Source organism: Nuphar pumila, chromosome 17 (genome assembly GCF_984573655.1).
Source record: "Nuphar pumila chromosome 17, dmNupPumi1.hap1.1, whole genome shotgun sequence".
Taxonomy (NCBI): Eukaryota; Viridiplantae; Streptophyta; class Magnoliopsida; order Nymphaeales; family Nymphaeaceae; genus Nuphar; species Nuphar pumila.
Window position 1 is genome coordinate 19730004 of NC_143265.1, and position 16461 is coordinate 19746464.

Below are 16461 nucleotides of genomic sequence, written 5' to 3' on the forward strand. Positions count from 1 at the left end.
GTTAAATTTGGGTAAATTTTGGAAGTGAAATTCAAATTATATATCGTTAGATGCGTCTCAAAAATCTGAGCTCAATGGTATTTTACTTTTTCAAATTTGGGCTACGGTTGTCCCGAAAATCGCATGTTTTCAAAAAAGGACCGCCTCGACGGCCCGGGTCCGGATTTGGATCAGACTAGATTCAACCAATATGATCCAAGTTAATATGGATCTGGACTCAGTCTAAGACCAATATTGATAAGGAATTAACCCAGTCCAAGATCCAAACAGATTATGGATATGGATTTAGATCTTGGATTCGAGTCCAGATCCAAAATCTATACCCAACAGAAATATAGTTTTAAATTCAATATTTATGCTTGAATTAAAGTTAATTAGAGTTAAAAAGACTCTCAGAGGGATAAGGTACCCTCTAAAAGTTTCTGAATATTTAATTATTAATAAATAATTAGTTAATTAATTACTAAAATATAAATAATTTTGAATTTCAGTATTAGCCAACTAATTTGACTCTCTAGAAGAATTCTTAATAGATATGGGAAAGGCTTAGAGTAGGGAAATATCTAAAAGAATATAATTACCTTGTAAATTAGGAAAGAAGGTTGAAAAGTCAACATAAAAAGAATTTTTAAAAAATTGGAAAGTGGGTGAGAGGGACTCACAAATGGGGCAGTCCTCTCTCTAGCCTACTCTAAAAGGGCTGGAAAAGAGGGGGCGGCGGGGGGTGTCACCCCCTATCCCCTCTATAAAAAGGGTCAAAGAGAAAGAAAAGAAAGAGAGAAGAAAAGAGAGAAAATGATAGAGAAAGAGAGAAGGGAAGAAGGAAAAGAAGAAGAAGAGGAGATCCTCTTCCTCTCCAACCATCCGTCGATCCTCCCAATAGTTTTTCAAACTCCAAATAAGGTACGAGTATTCTCTCTCGTCTCGAATGAGAAAAAGAGCCTAAATAAGTTTTAGGCAATATTTTTGTAGGGAACCATGGATTCTATTTTGGTTTTTTATCTTTTAATCCATGGAAATCGACGTAAGTCTAGAATATGTGAAATTTGAATTCCTATGCTATTTCTGCAAGTTTTTGTGTTTTCCCAATTTATATATATATATGTATGTGTGTGTGTGTGTCTCTGTGGACATTTTGGACAGATCTGTCCCATGTGTTTAGTGGACAGATATGGCCATCGTGACGATGGGTAGATCTGAGCCTTGTCTGCTCTGTCTGTTTTGTCTGTTCTGGAGAGATATGTCTCCTGGACAAATATGTCTGTTGGACAAGTGTACATATCCGAACAGATGGACATGGGATTGCGGTTTTTGAAATTATGGACCCTATTGATTACTAAATTGTTCTCTCATGCTTAATAATTGTTTCTTATTGCATGAATGATTAATTGAGATATGAATTTGTCTTAATTGCATCCCTCTAAAATATTGCATGAATCTTATTTATGTTTTTTTTACTTATTTGTTTCATTAGAGAGATTCGTACGCAGGATTCTGACACCACACTTTTGTATTTTTTTGCAGCCTCAGATGCTCAGTGAGGGGACTTGCTTTTGAGAGGAGCTACGAGAGGACTACGTGACTGCTTAGCAGATTTTTTTTTACAGCGTGGCTCTTCTTTTTGCTTTATTTACATTTTATTTGCTTATGTCATAGACTCTATGCACTTGAATAAATAAAGTTTGGTTTGGTTTTAAAGATGAGTATAAGATCCCTTATGGTAGTGGTTGTGGTTAACTGTAAAGGCCCCGGGTTTCTGAGAATGTTTCCGCACTGGTTTTAAAAAACAAAAAAAAATTACCACTTTTTTATGGGTATGGGTTGGGGTCGTTACATACGCTCATATATATATGTATATATATATATATATATATATATATACGGACAGATCTGAACATATCTGTCCCATAAAACATGTGGTCAGATCTGACTAGTGTGATAAGGGACAGATCTGTCCCATCGTGAAGGATGTCCGATCTGGACAGAAAAAAAATAATATATAAAATGATAAGTCTGATGTGCACGTTACACAATACATGTGTCTTGGTCATGTTAGAACATTGTGTCTTAGTTGCATGTTTCATGTCACAATAGTAAATTTTTATACATGTTCCATGTGAAAACAGCAACTCAGATGTTTGAATAGCATGCTAAAACAGCAAGCTTGATTGGCCTATTTTCCGGATTGAGCCAGTCAATCGGATTTGCATGTTCCTATGTCAACACAGAAATTCAGATTTCTGTTTAACCTGCTGGAACATAATTTTCTGGCTCAGGGTTAACCTAGAAATTTCTGAAAGTCTTCATGTTCTATAATATGTATTCATACAGGAGGGGATCGGCCAGGGCCAACCCAGACCACAGCAGGCTGGTTCGGATCAGGTCTGATCCGAATTCTATGACAGCTTGCAAAAAAAACAAAGGAAAACAAATTGTTTTCTTTATATCTGATTTTTTGACAAAACAGGGGACTGTTCAGCCCCAGCTGACTATATATGAGTTTTTGACAAAACAGGGGACTGTTCAGCCCCAGCTGACACAGTCGGCTGGGCAGAACAGTGCACTGTTCAGTCGCAGCCGACTGGTTCAGCTAGGGATGAAGCTCGGTAAAATATATATGGTTTATAAATAACATCCATATAATTGTAAATGCATTGAATTACATTGAGTTTGAACACAGCCTCTAGATTAAGTTTCTGGAATTGTTGTGCCATAACCACTGTCCATACCTGTACCAGATGCAACACAGCCTCTAGATTAAGTTTGAATGATATTTTGCAAACATGGAGTTGCATTTATTTGATCAGAACCATATTAAGGTCTGTTTTAATGAACACAATTCTAAGCACTATCTGTAGATCAATGGACTATCAATGCTAAGATCAGTTTCATTCTATGGATCAGATTTGACATTAGGACCATATGTCCATCTGGAAAAACCAAGTTCCCATATACAATATAAAGATCATGCTCCAGCAGTAAGCAAATTTAATACATATAGACTAAACTTGTGGTAATCACATATAAATCATGATACACAACTTTTAATTCAATACAAACTGTAGAAGCATGCACGTGCATGTATATGCATGAAAAAATCTTTTGGCGAATATACCAAATGGTTTGTACAGGTCAAGTGCCAACCGCTAATCGAAATATCCTACCCACTAATAGAAATAAATTGGTGAAGAGATATGATTATCTCGTCAATTTTCAAGTTACATGCAGTAAAAAAATGAGCAGTACTTGGCAACGAAAAGCCAAGTCCCATTTTTTAAAAACATCATGTGAAGGCAGTTAATTTTATTCTGATGTTGTCATCCCACCTATGTCATCTCCAAAAACTACATGAAAACCAAAAACAGATGTTATGTATAACAAAAAGAAATTATTGTTTAATACTAGGCAAGTGGGCCCAAATCTGGCCCAGCCGACTGTACAGCTGGACAGAACATGAGCACCAGCCGACTCGGTCGGCTGGGCTCTGTCAGGGCAGAATCTGGGCTCAGATCTGATCATGTTGAAAAAAAAAACTGGGCAGATTCAAGAGGTCTGGGCAGATTTCGAATAAGAGATAGATTTTTGAAAAGAAAATCTTGGGCCGAATAAAATAATATATATATATATACATATATATATATAGAGAGAGAGAGAGAGAGAAAGATGAACAGGACAGATTTCAAAGTATCATAAACATATATGTTAAATGTCATGTCCGGAAATTTCCTCTGTTATATGTCATGCTCATGACCAGTTTCACACGTTATGTATGTCCAGATTTTACTGTTTCAAGTATGCTCAGATTTACTTGTGCATGGGTATAATTGTAAGTGCTCAGGATTATGTTTAGAATTATATGTCAAATGCAATCCTTCAGGTTCTCGTATGTAAAATATTCATGATAGTTTCAGACTTGCGTAAAATATTCATGATATTTTCAGACTTGCGTATACTAAAAGTTTAGTTTTCATGTATGTAAATATACAAACTTATGCATGTTTTATATGCAGTTTTGCATGACTGTACATGTGTAGATTTTCACATGATCATTACCGGGCTGTTATGCATGTTTTCATGAGAATATTTGAATGTGTTAATGTACCTACCATTGTTGTCCCGTGTGCAGGCAACATGGTTTGGACTCGAGTATGTGTGTTGTACCCCAAGTTTGCCAAAATGGCAAAAGAATTTCGGTTATGCATGATTTTGATATACGAAGTGATGTTTACCTACATATGCATGAAATGAAAATATGAATCTTGAAACTAGAGTTTTTGTTATTTCACTTGCATAATCGCATGAATGGTCACATATCGATTATGAGCTGAATCATGAAAAGAGAGTTGTATTTTTATATTCATGTGATTATATGCATGTGAAATTTGTTATTCATGTACATTCTTGTTTAGTATTTATGAATGTGCATTTGAAAGCATGTTAAATGAATGCATAAGTGGCATGCTCATTATGGTTTTTGCATTAGATGCATCGGTGGTCAAAAGTGGATCAATGTAAGCCGTGTGGGCTTTGAGCAAATGTTGCACTATGTTTAATTTTTCTTATGCATCGCAAAAATCAACTTAATGTTTATTGAACTAATTGCATTGTTTCATGTTGCCACGGGCTGTGGTCCCGTGATGAGTTTCACATGTTGATTTGTGAAACATATGTTGTTTTGCATGTTGATTTGCAAAATAAAGAATTGAGATAAATCATTCTTTTAATAAAAAGATAAAAAGAAGAGAATAATGTAATTCACGTTTTTCCTAGATGTCCCTTCTTTAGTGTGGGAATCCTGGACTGTAGTTTTAGAAAACCGTGAGGGTACTAAAACTCTGTTTGCGATTGTGCCATTGAACCCAACTAGGTGGTTCACCTCCCAACCACGGTTTTAGCGATATTCCGCCACTTTGCCTAGGATGGTGTGTAGATACAGTTGTTGTTATTGGTATACCAAGAAAGTGACATTAGTGAATGTTGATTTCCATAATGTCTCAGCATTAGATGTTGATTTCTAATGTTCCAATGGATGGTGTTTGATTTCTTATATCGGTCGAGAGCTAAGTATGAAACCCAGTAACAAAATACAAGTTGTGTGTTAAGCTACAACTGGGAACCTAACTTGACATCAAAATTTTTTTACCCGTTTTGATTATCCGCGGGCAATGGTAATAAAAAAATGAATTAAAGTTTGTGTGAATTAAGTAGGAACATGCATATAAGAGAAAACTCTCATAAAAGATAATAATTTATTCATGCATGTACATTGAAATAATGCATATTCTTGTTATGAATTAGATCATGCATATTTACTTGTTATCTTGTGTTAAATTAATGATTGCATGATATTTGCTCTCTAATGCATGATAAATATTCTCTATTGCTTAATAGTTATCCCGATTGTTTAATAATTGTTTCATCTTGCTTAATAATTGTTTCCTATTACACGAATGTTTAATTGAATTATGAATTTGTCATATTTGCATCTCTCTAAAATGTTGCATGAATCTTATTTATGTTCTTTTTACTTGTTTGATTCATTGAATGGACTCGTACATAGGATCTATAATTTTGACACCTTTATTTTTATATTTTTCACAGCCTTTGAGGCCTAGTGAATGACCTGCTACTACGAGGGCTATACGACTGCTCGACAGTTTTACTTATGGACAGAGTGACTCCACTTTTTTTGATCTATTTATATTCATTTGCACATGTTCTCAGACTCTGCTTTTAATTAATAAAGTTGGTTTGGTTTGGATGATGGTAACATAAGATCCCTTGTGGTTGTGGATGTATTATGCATGTAAAGGCCCCAGGTCTCTGAGAATGTTTTTGCAAATTAAAAAAAAAAAACTTCTTTTTAATAGGTATGAGTTGGGGTCGTTAGAGTAGATATATCTAGTTTTACATATTCCAAATGCTTATATTTATGGACAAAATTACATGGGCTAAGATTACAAATTTTATACATGTTAAAGGGTGGATTAGTATATGTGTAAAAATGCAGATTTTCATGCCGGTACATGTGGAGATTGTTGTATGGTTGTTATTGGACTGTCAGGCATGATTGGATGTACAAAATGATGTTTACATACATATACCTTGAATAAACATGTAAATCTTGAGATTTGGGTTTTTGTTATGCACTCGCATAATCACATGAATGTTTGCTTATTGAGCATGAGGAGAATCATGTAAAGAAACACATATTTTTGTAATAACATGTGCATGTGCAAACCTGAAATTTATATTGTTTTGCATATGCATATTTGCATGAATGATTGCATATGGAACATGAGATGATTCATGAAAAGAAGCATCTATTTCATATAATCATGTGAACACATGCATATGAAAATTGTTATTCATCTATGTCACAGGGACTCAGCCAACCGGGTACCACACCAACGTCGACGCGACGCGAGTGCACGTGCGGCACCCGGTGCGATCAACCGGACCCTAGGTGCGGTCAACGCACCTAGGGTCATTTGTGTCTAATTTTTGGACAAAAAAATGCCTGATGAAAAGGGCTTAGGGGAGGAGGATTAGAGCAAAAAAAATTTGCCCTAATTTTCCTCCTGCCCGAGTTTTTCTCCTGAAGCCCCGACACCGATGCCTTCCGACATCTCCTCCTCACTCCTCAGGTACTCGCTTTCTCTCTTCTCTCTCACTTGCTCTCCACCACTCTCACTGCCTCTCTTCTCTCTGTCTCTCTTCTATAACCAGTCCAAATCCACGATACCGGAGAAAATCATTCAATAAAAAGTATATCTATAACAGATTCAACTATTCACATCCAAATCGCAAAAAAAAACCACCATATTTCCTTCGAAAACTTTCAAAAATCACAAAAAGAGAACACAAACGGTGTTCTTCACCAGATCTATTCTTCTTAAGAGAAAAAACCCAAAGCATAACGCAAAAAACTCGAAAAACTTCCAGATCTCGACCGAAAGAACTACGAAGCCGCAGATCTGAGTTCATAAACAAATAGAGAGAGAGAGAAGACGTGCACCTTTGGTCGAGAAGAAGAATGAGCGAACAAAACTAACGAACGGTAATAACGAGCAGATCTTCCAGGTGGAGAGGAGCCCCCTTTTATATCGACTCTCTTCGACGGGACCAAGCGAAGGTCACGCCCGAGCTATTTATAGAGCTCGCACGTCGAGCGTGACGGGCTCCAGCTGCCACCATTCGAACAATCCAGATCGGATGGATGTCGTTCTTCCATCCAAAGGATCTTGATGACATTGTGCGGCCAAATCTTACTCGGATGGGGTGGGTCGACAGCGACTCGCCCGACCCTTGGTCACTACCAAGGGTCGGTGACCTACGAATCCCCAACCCCCTTTTTTGTGGTTGGCCTCTTGGGTCCACAATCGGCTCCGCCCCGTTGCCGACGCCTTTGGGACACCGAGATGGGAGGTGCAAATCAGCAAATGGATGTGATTGGATAGGGTTTTATTGGATACTCCACTGAATCAGAGCTCTGTTTAGTTGAATTTGGTAAACCAAGACTATATCAAATTATAATCAGGATATGGTTTTGAATTTTTGCTGCCAAATCTGCTGAAAATTCGAATCTGAATGATATCCAAATTTTCTTACAAGTAAAAAGGCAGATTTGGTATGAGCATTTTACCATCCGAAAACCAATCCCTTTAGTAGGATATGGTATCGATCACATCCAATCTGAATCTGAACCGATTACATTCCTAAAATCTGCAAGTGGGTCAGACCTCTGAACCGATTCTACTCAATTTTTTTGGATATGGATCTCAAAATAATATCCTAATAATATGTATTCTATTCAATTTGATCGATCTTGATTGGACTGTGGTCTTATGTTCGAATCATTATGTTCTCAGAGATTTGTATCCAGATATGGCACATGTAATATCCTTGTTTAATGTTTACTTGTTCCATTATTGCTATGTAAAAATTTCAGATCTGAGTTCAAATCTATCTCATTAGCTATTGTTCTCATCAGGTTCGCAATCAGGGGCTCTGATCAACCATAATTAATCTTGTTTCAGATATTATGATAATTGTTTTTTATTTCATTAGTGTTACTGTTGTTACCTATTAAAACTTCAAAATTATATATATAATATTATATATATATATATATACAATTTTTTATATTTTTGCCCTCCCACACCCCCGCATCCAAGGTTTTTTAAAGTGCCGCACCCGCACCCATGTGACAGTTATTCATGTACATTCCTGTTTAGCATATGTGGATGTGCATTTGAAAGCATGTGAAATGAATGCATAAGTGGCATGCTTATTATGTTTTTTGCATTAGATGCATCGATGGACCAAAGTGGGTGAGCAGGTGATGCTCTATGTTTAACTTTTGGTATGCATCGCAAAAATCAACTTAATGTTTATTGAATTAATTATATTGTTTCTTGTGCCACGCGATGTGGTCCTGTGATGAGTTGCACATATTAATTTGTGAAACGTATGATGTTGGTTTTACACATTGAATTACAAACTAAAGAATTTGAAATAATAAAAAAGATAAAAAGAAAAGAACAGTGTAATTCACATTTTTCCTGGATGTCCTTTCTTTAGTGTGAGAATCCTAGACTGTGGTTTTGGGAAACCGTGAGGATACTAAAACTCTATGTGCGATTGTGCCCCTAAACCCAACTAAGTGGTTCACCTCTCGGTCATGGTTTTAGGGAGATTTTGTCACTTTGCCTGGGGGTGGTGTGTAGACACAGTTATTGTTATTGGTATACTAAGAAAGTGGCATCAGTGAATGTTGATTTACATAATGTCCCAACATTAGATGTGGATTTCTAATGTTCCGATAGTGTTGATTCCTGATATCGGTCGAGGGCTAAGTGTGGAACCAAGTAATAAAATACAAATTGTGTGTTAATCTACATTGGGACCTAACTTGACCTCGAGAAATTTCTACCTATTTTGAGTATCTGCGGGTTATGGTAATAAAAAGAGGAACTAAATTTGTGTGCATTTAATAGGGACATGCACATAAAAGAAAACTCTGATAAAAGATAATAATTTACTCATGCATGTGCATTGATATCATGTATATTCCTTTTATGCATTAGATCATACATATTTACTTGTTCTCTTATGTTCGAATTAAGTATGCTATGCATGTCAAAATTGTATCATGAAAGCATGCCTAAAATGAATGTATCATGCTTGTGAATATGTATGTATTTTACTACATATCCTATTCGTTGTACAATTATGATGTGATGTGTTTTATGCATGAAAATGTGGAATTATCTATGCATGCATATATGAGAGCATTTTGTGTTAAGCATGTTGAAATAAAAGCATGCATGAAAGCACGTTAGAATTGAATCATGCATAAGAATATGTAAGTTTGAATTATGCAAGTAGCATAAACTTTGATATCATACATGAAAGCATGTAAATTTGAATTATGTAAGTGGTATAGACTTTGATATTCATGCATGAGGGCATGAGAGGGTTATCTAGTGAGATTATAATGCTTGGCTTTGACCTATGACTTAATAATAAAGATAACCTCGAACCGTGGGTCCATTTGAGGCACCGATAAGACCGGGCACTATGAGATGGTTGGGTCCATCCCGATCTCGTGTCCTCTCGAGAGAGGAAAGGGCGGTACAAGCCTCGTGGGATATGTGTTTTCGAAGGCTGAAGGCACCTCTTATCTCCATCCCACGAAGGTTAGGAGACAGGTCTACCAATGAGTCCTAGGTGGTAGTACCATAGCTCTACAGAGTTAAAGATGCATGCCCGATTTTTCGCCACCGATTTCTGTTTGGCGTAGGCCAAGACCTAGGACCATGGGTCCGTTCTCCCAACTGCTGCATTACAGGGTTGAATCGCTCGAGAAAGAACCACTTAAGACATAAGAGGGATAATAAAATACATAGAATAATAAATACTCCTATAGTTGTTTCTGGGTGTCTATATCCTTTATTGTACTAGATGAGTTTGAATAAACAAGAGAAACACTTAATTAGATTTTTAGGATAACTGCTTTCATATGCATAATCATATATTGTGAACATGTAGAGACTTTTAAGGTTTTGCATGATTATTACATATGAATTTGTTATATGTGAATGAAAAATATATGTTTATAATTGGTAATGTGATTTGACCTATTGATACAAGCTAAGGGCTTGGTTGATGTATGTGAGGTGATTGTGTGTGCGAGGCACACAGGAAGGGTCTAATACATGTTCCATCATTATATTTGAATGCAAAGTGCATAAATATTATGAGAAAAAACATGTGAATTTATAATTAAAACAATATTTGCCTTAGTCACAAGTTAGACATGAGTATTTTTCTTTTGAGCATAAAGAAAGTGAATGGTTGTGTTGCATGATAGATTTCATTTTACTTCACTTCGAAGCATGCTATAAATTGCTCACTTTTATACATTTATGCAAATGTTTGTCATGAATATGAATGGTTGTAAAATTGAATGCCATGAATGAAAATGAATATGATTTAGAGTTCCATGCCATCAAATGATGTAATTATGAATGCTATGGAATGAATGATGGTATATGTGATTTGGAGTTCCATGCTATCAAATGGATTCCCTTGACTCTCATTTCTAAAATGATGAGAATTACACTTGATTGCATTATTTCAACTTGAATTGTATTCTTCAAGTTTGGTTTTTGGCTTCCTACGGGCAAGTGGTTGATGCCCTATAATATTACAGATAACCTCGTAGAGGATTGTTGTGCGTCTGAAGGCTTTACTCTTACCTACTATGATTCCTAGAGGAATCATGCAATGTTTGGGTTGGTTAAAAACCTTGTGTAAATTTAACTTTTTGTTTGAATCCTTACATACGAAGAAGTGTAATATTTTGGAATAAGAAGAATGTTAAATTTTGCCATTTTCATTTATGCAATGATTATGCTTGTGATTTAAAAAATTTGAATTCTTTCGTAACTCCTCAATTGTCTTAAACCTTAGATAAGTTTCGTCTTCCATATTTTTGTATCTTTTTCACATGCGAGCATCCTTAGAATAATAAACCTAATCGATATACGTGTATGGATAATTCCGTACTGGATCTGATACTAGGAGGCTAATATACACTCACGCTTGCGCTCAGGTGGGTCGTCTAGTATTTGGAACGGTTGGGGTGTAGCTATAAATGAACTTGTTGGTATATTACTTTCAGGAATCATGTGAATTGTTTATAATAAATAAAAAGTTTTAAATTTTTCTCAAAATTTTGGGTTTGGTAAAGTTTTAAAAAGGTTGGATTTTTTAAGAATGTTACAGGCATTCGTGGCAAGGGATGCATCCAACTTCTGCATAAGTCCATGGGAACTACCACCTAAGAAAACTTTTGGTAGCCCCGTCAGGGATGCATCCAACTTCTGCATAAGTCCATGGGAACTACCACCTAAGAAAACTTTTGGTAGCCCCGTCCCCTAACTCCGACGACCGGATACACCGAGTCAATTGCTACTCGAGAAGCATAGTTATTCACAACCTGTCCATCGAAGTTTTTGTACCATCCCATCCTCTCTCTTGACGGAACCAAAATACGAATCGGTACGTCAGGTTTTATTTTAAGTGACAACCCATTCTACATGTTCTGGTCTTTCAAACCAACTCGAGTATCTTTCATGTGAAGACGATGATCACCATTTATGTGATTTCCTTTTCATTATTGTGTATTTGCACACTACGAGGTTACCATAAACCTCTCATCCAATCATCGCAGTACTAACATGCCATGCATGTTTGATAGTACCGCTACGATGAGAGGGGTATTGGTTTCTAAAAAAAAAACCCAAACATTTTTTTTAAAATCTCAAAGTCCCGATTATCATCATTTATATGATTTCATTTTATCATTGTGCATATGCATGCAATGAGGTTACCATAAACCTCTCATCCAATCATCGTAGTACTAACATGTCGTGCATGTCTGATAGTACCACTACGATGAGAGGGCTATCGGTTTCTCAGAAAGAAACCCCAACATTATTTAGAAATCTCAAAGTCTCGTGCTTTAGGCTGGGGATATCCGAGTCGTTCGGATATCAAAACAAAAACCATACGTACCACTTAGGGCTACACACTCGAAGCCCTTTCGTTATGCAGGGTTGAGGGAAAGACTTGGTTGCGAGTATGCAAACGTTTAATTAATCATTTTTTTTTTCAAAACAACGAATATTACGAGCTTTGAAATATTCACATGTGAAATCCCCTTTTTTCTTTAAATACAAGTGTAACACCAAGTAGGCAGAAGTATGCAAAACTTCGTACCTCACAAGGTCATATATATGTATATATGATACATATATGTATATATGATACATACATGTATATATCAAAGCATAGGTTTGTGCATATTTCAGCGTGATGGCAATGTAAATGACATAAAACCAGGCTCAATATGTGAAACCACACATCGAGCTAAATAAATTGCGTAAGCCATGCACGATGTATGAAACCGTACATCGGCTAAGTAAATTGTGTAAGCAGTAACATTTGCACGTAATAGCACGGCGACAAAGTAAGTAACATAAAGCCAGGCTCGATATGCAAAATCACACATCGAGCTAAATAAACTGCGCAAGTGATGCACGATGTACAAAACCATACATCGGATAAGAAAATTGCGTAAGCAATAGCCTATGCACGTAACAGCGCGGCGACAAGGAAAATGGATAAGAATACGAAAAATTGTGTCCTTGAGTTAAAAGCATATATATATATATACATATATATATATATATATACATATATATGTATAAGTTAGAAGTATTTTGTCATTTGTCCTCGTATGCAACTTTTTCCTACCTCAGAGATGGTCAGACTCGCGAACGATTTCAAGCATAGGTTTTCAAGGGCTCGTGCCTTGGTGCACGTGCCGCGTTCGTTGCACCATGTGGTGCGCTAAAAGATATTTTATAGTGCTATAAAAGAAATGATGCAATCATTTTAATTTAACAAAGTAAGCAACGTTTGTGTTGCAGGGGTCGAACCCGAACCCAGTTCGAGCCGACCAGACCAAGCTGGGCTCGGTACAAGAGGCAAGTAGTAAAGCTTGACTAAGCCAGACACAACTTGATAGGTGAGCCAGCTCGGTCTGAAAGCGGAGACCGAGCTGAGCTCGGTTCTAGACAAGCTTAGCTCGATGAGCTATGCGACCAACGGGAGGGGTGGGCTCGGCCCTCAAGCCGAGCGCGGACTGGTCCCCATGCTGCGACAAAAAAGGGGTTGACAGGGCTGCATTCCCAGACAACCTGACTCGTTGACAATGCCTCGCGGTGCGACAGGGGCTGGCCCTGTCGAGGCCCAGCTCGACTCAGGGTGGTGCGACAGGGGGTAATGGAAGGAAAGGGGAACCGAGTGTTGCCCAAGCCCAGTTTAGGAATTTTAACCCGATTCTCTTACGACGGTTGTGTGATCCACGCTATCCAACCGACTTCCCCTGCCTCCTAAGATCGACTAACCCATGTGCATGTGCTGCCCTTTCGAGGTTCGCATCGATGTGCGAAAGAGGGAGACAGGGGTCTACCTGACCCTGCTGTCTTTCTAGAAACAGGAGGCAGGCGCAGGAGGCGCCTGCCCTTCATTTTGTCTGAGGGGCAGGAGGGAGAGGCATAAAGCCCTCCCTCTGGCTGCCCTTCTTGAAAAAACAAAACGACAGCAGCCAGAGGCTGCTACTGGTCTCCCTGAGAGGAGGAAGGAGAGGGTGTATATCTACTGGTGGCTCTGGTCTGCCGTCGATATTCAGAAAAGAGGGAAAAAAAAAGAGGCGACAACCGAGTGGTGCCGCCACCTCTGATAAAATGAACAACGGCACTCGAGTGGTGCCGCTTCTTCTGACAGACTGCACCACTGAGAGAAAGAGGGGCAAGAGGGCGGCGCCCACCTACCGGTAACCGACGAGAGAGAGAGAGAGAGAGAGAGAGAGAGAGAGAGAGAGAGACGCGGCGCCTCCGGCGAAGCTCCGACATGAACAACATTGAGCCGAGAGAGAGGGGGAGATAGATCCCAGCGAGGAGAGGGGTTCAGCAGAGAGAAGGGAGGGGGAAGTCGGGGCTGTGCAGGGGAGTCGGGGCTGCGTAGGGGAACTGAGGTGAGCACGCCATGGTTCGGCGTGGCTCGGGGTGCAAGGAAATCGGGACAGGCTCGGGGTCCCCTCGCTGCTTTATAAAAAAGGAACCCCCCCGGGGTTTAAAAGGGGGGGGGGGGGGGGGGGGTTGACTCAGATTCGTGCAAGGAGGTCGGGACAGGCTCGGGGTCCCCTCTCTGCTTTATAAAAAATGAGCCCCCCCCCCCAGGGGGTTTAAATAAAAACACTAAGGGGGGGGGGGGGGGGGGTGTTGACTCGGATTCGGGTTGGATCCAACCTGGATCCGATTGTTTTTTTTTTAAAGTGTGGGTCTTACAGAGAGAGACAATGAGAGGAAGAGGCAAAGAGAGAGAGGGGGAGCGAGAGACGAGAGAGAAAGAGAGGGGAAAGCGAGAGACGAGAGAGAAAGAGGGGAGAGCGAGAGACGAGAGAGAGAGGGAGAAGGAGAGGGAGAGACATGAGACATAGAAGAATAAGAAGAAATAGCCGAAGAAGAAAGAGAGAGAGAGAGAGTACGTGCATGAGAGACAGAGGGTTCGCTCAGTTGCTCCTCTCTTCTTATTCTTCTTCTTCTTCTTTGACAGTGAAGAAGAGGGAGAGAGGAAAAGAGGAGAGGAGACAAAAGGGAGTGCCCTAACATCGGGTCCCCCTTTTGTTTATAGTTTTTTTTAAAATGGATTTTGGGTCAAATGAGGGTTTTGATCTCATTTGACCTGCAAAAATGAGGCATGCGCCTTGTCATGAGGCGTGTGCCTCAAGGCGTATGAGGCACACGTCGAAACCACAGTTGCGCCTTGGGCTTGCGCCTCAAGGCAAGCAGGCTCTCGCCTTGAGGTGAGGCACACTTTTTGTGCCTTGAGGCATGTTTTTAACAACACTGCATACATATAATATTAAATATATATTATATATAAATATATATACATATGTATGTATATATAATATATTATATATTAACAAAAAATGTACAAAAGAATACATTAATCTTAACAAGGCTCACCTCGGTTCATACAAAAGTGCCTTATCATTTTGCAGACAGGTGGATATACTGATGGTGGAAGTGAAAGATAAAAAAGCCTTCTAGAATATCCTTCACGACTCTTTATGGAAATTTCATGCTCAGAGATTTCCTTATCTAGAAGGATAAAACCTGACTCATCATCATATGAACCAGAAATGTATTTGATCTGCAAACATTCACGTCCAAACCACTTAATTAACATCCAAACAGAAAAAATTAGTGTGTAAAATCTACAATTGTCAGATTATATACCATTTTCAAAAACTTTGAAACTACTTCTGAGGACCTGGATGAATCACCATTTCCACTTTTAAGATATCTGTGAATTCAATAGCAAGCATGAAAAATCAATAGTATTAATTTGATACAACTCAATATGTGTGGAGCGAATGTGGATAACAAATCAATCTTGCAAGGACTTCTAAACTGGTATAAGGAAACTGCACTCATATATAATGTAAAGCCAATTGAGGTTCTCAACTTCTCTCTTGATGACAAGTTCCCCAAAGAGGAAAAGGAGGGCAAACAAAAAATGAACAATAATAGTTACAACAATCACACACCACTTAAATTAAAAAAAGAATATATATAAAAGAAACGATCTTATTGAATTTTATGGCTCATCAGGCTTTGAAGGCCACATTTCAACATGGCTTTGCACAATGAATGATTGGGTTGTTGAGGCATATTCCATGTAAATTTAGGTAGTATACAAGAGAGAGATGTTCAAGCAGGAACTACAACCTGATTGCAAATGAATTAAAACTGATGGTTCATTTGACATTTCTTGCATGTCTGTTGATCATTCAGAAGGCTCTTACTGAAATCTTGTCACTTGGGTTCAAACTTGGATTATAGTAGATCTGCCACAGTATATGTCGTTTAGAATAATTTATATGGACAGAGGAATCTGAGTCCAACCTAAATGACTTAGAGGCTTGTTTTTCTGATGCAAGTGTTACCAAGAAAGAAAAAAATCAAATCACAAGGAAAACATAAAATGCAGTGAAGCTTTCCTGGCACTGAATTTCCTAATCCATAACCTAATTGCTATGGTTCTGGTTCGTTCTTTGAGCAAATTAAAAACTCCAATACTAGGAATACACTCAATTTTAAGCACCATTTTTTGTATGTGCAGAAACTGTGAATCTAATCAAAGTTATATGCAGTAGGCTGTGCAGAAACTTGAAATCATTTGGTCAAAGGAGTTGAATGCAGGAATATATCATAAAAAGTGCAAAGTCAACACTTTTTACAGCACTGAAGCAATATATATGGTAAATTCCATAATAAGAGCTGTTTAAATGGTTTATTTTCCATGCTTCAGAGATTT

At 38.2% G+C, this 16461-nt stretch overlaps 1 protein-coding gene across 1 annotated transcript in view; it reads right to left on the reverse strand.

The window, feature by feature from the left end:
- Positions 1-16461, reverse strand: part of LOC149811764 (glucose-6-phosphate 1-dehydrogenase, cytoplasmic isoform-like) — a 78364-nt gene that overhangs the window by 34922 nt on the left and 26981 nt on the right. The window contains exons 4-5 of the mRNA XM_089992520.1: positions 15381-15447; positions 15108-15294 (exon numbers count right to left, since the gene is read on the reverse strand). Coding sequence (XP_089848646.1) covers positions 15108-15294; positions 15381-15447 — 254 coding nt within the window. The remainder of the gene's footprint in view (positions 1-15107; positions 15295-15380; positions 15448-16461) is intronic.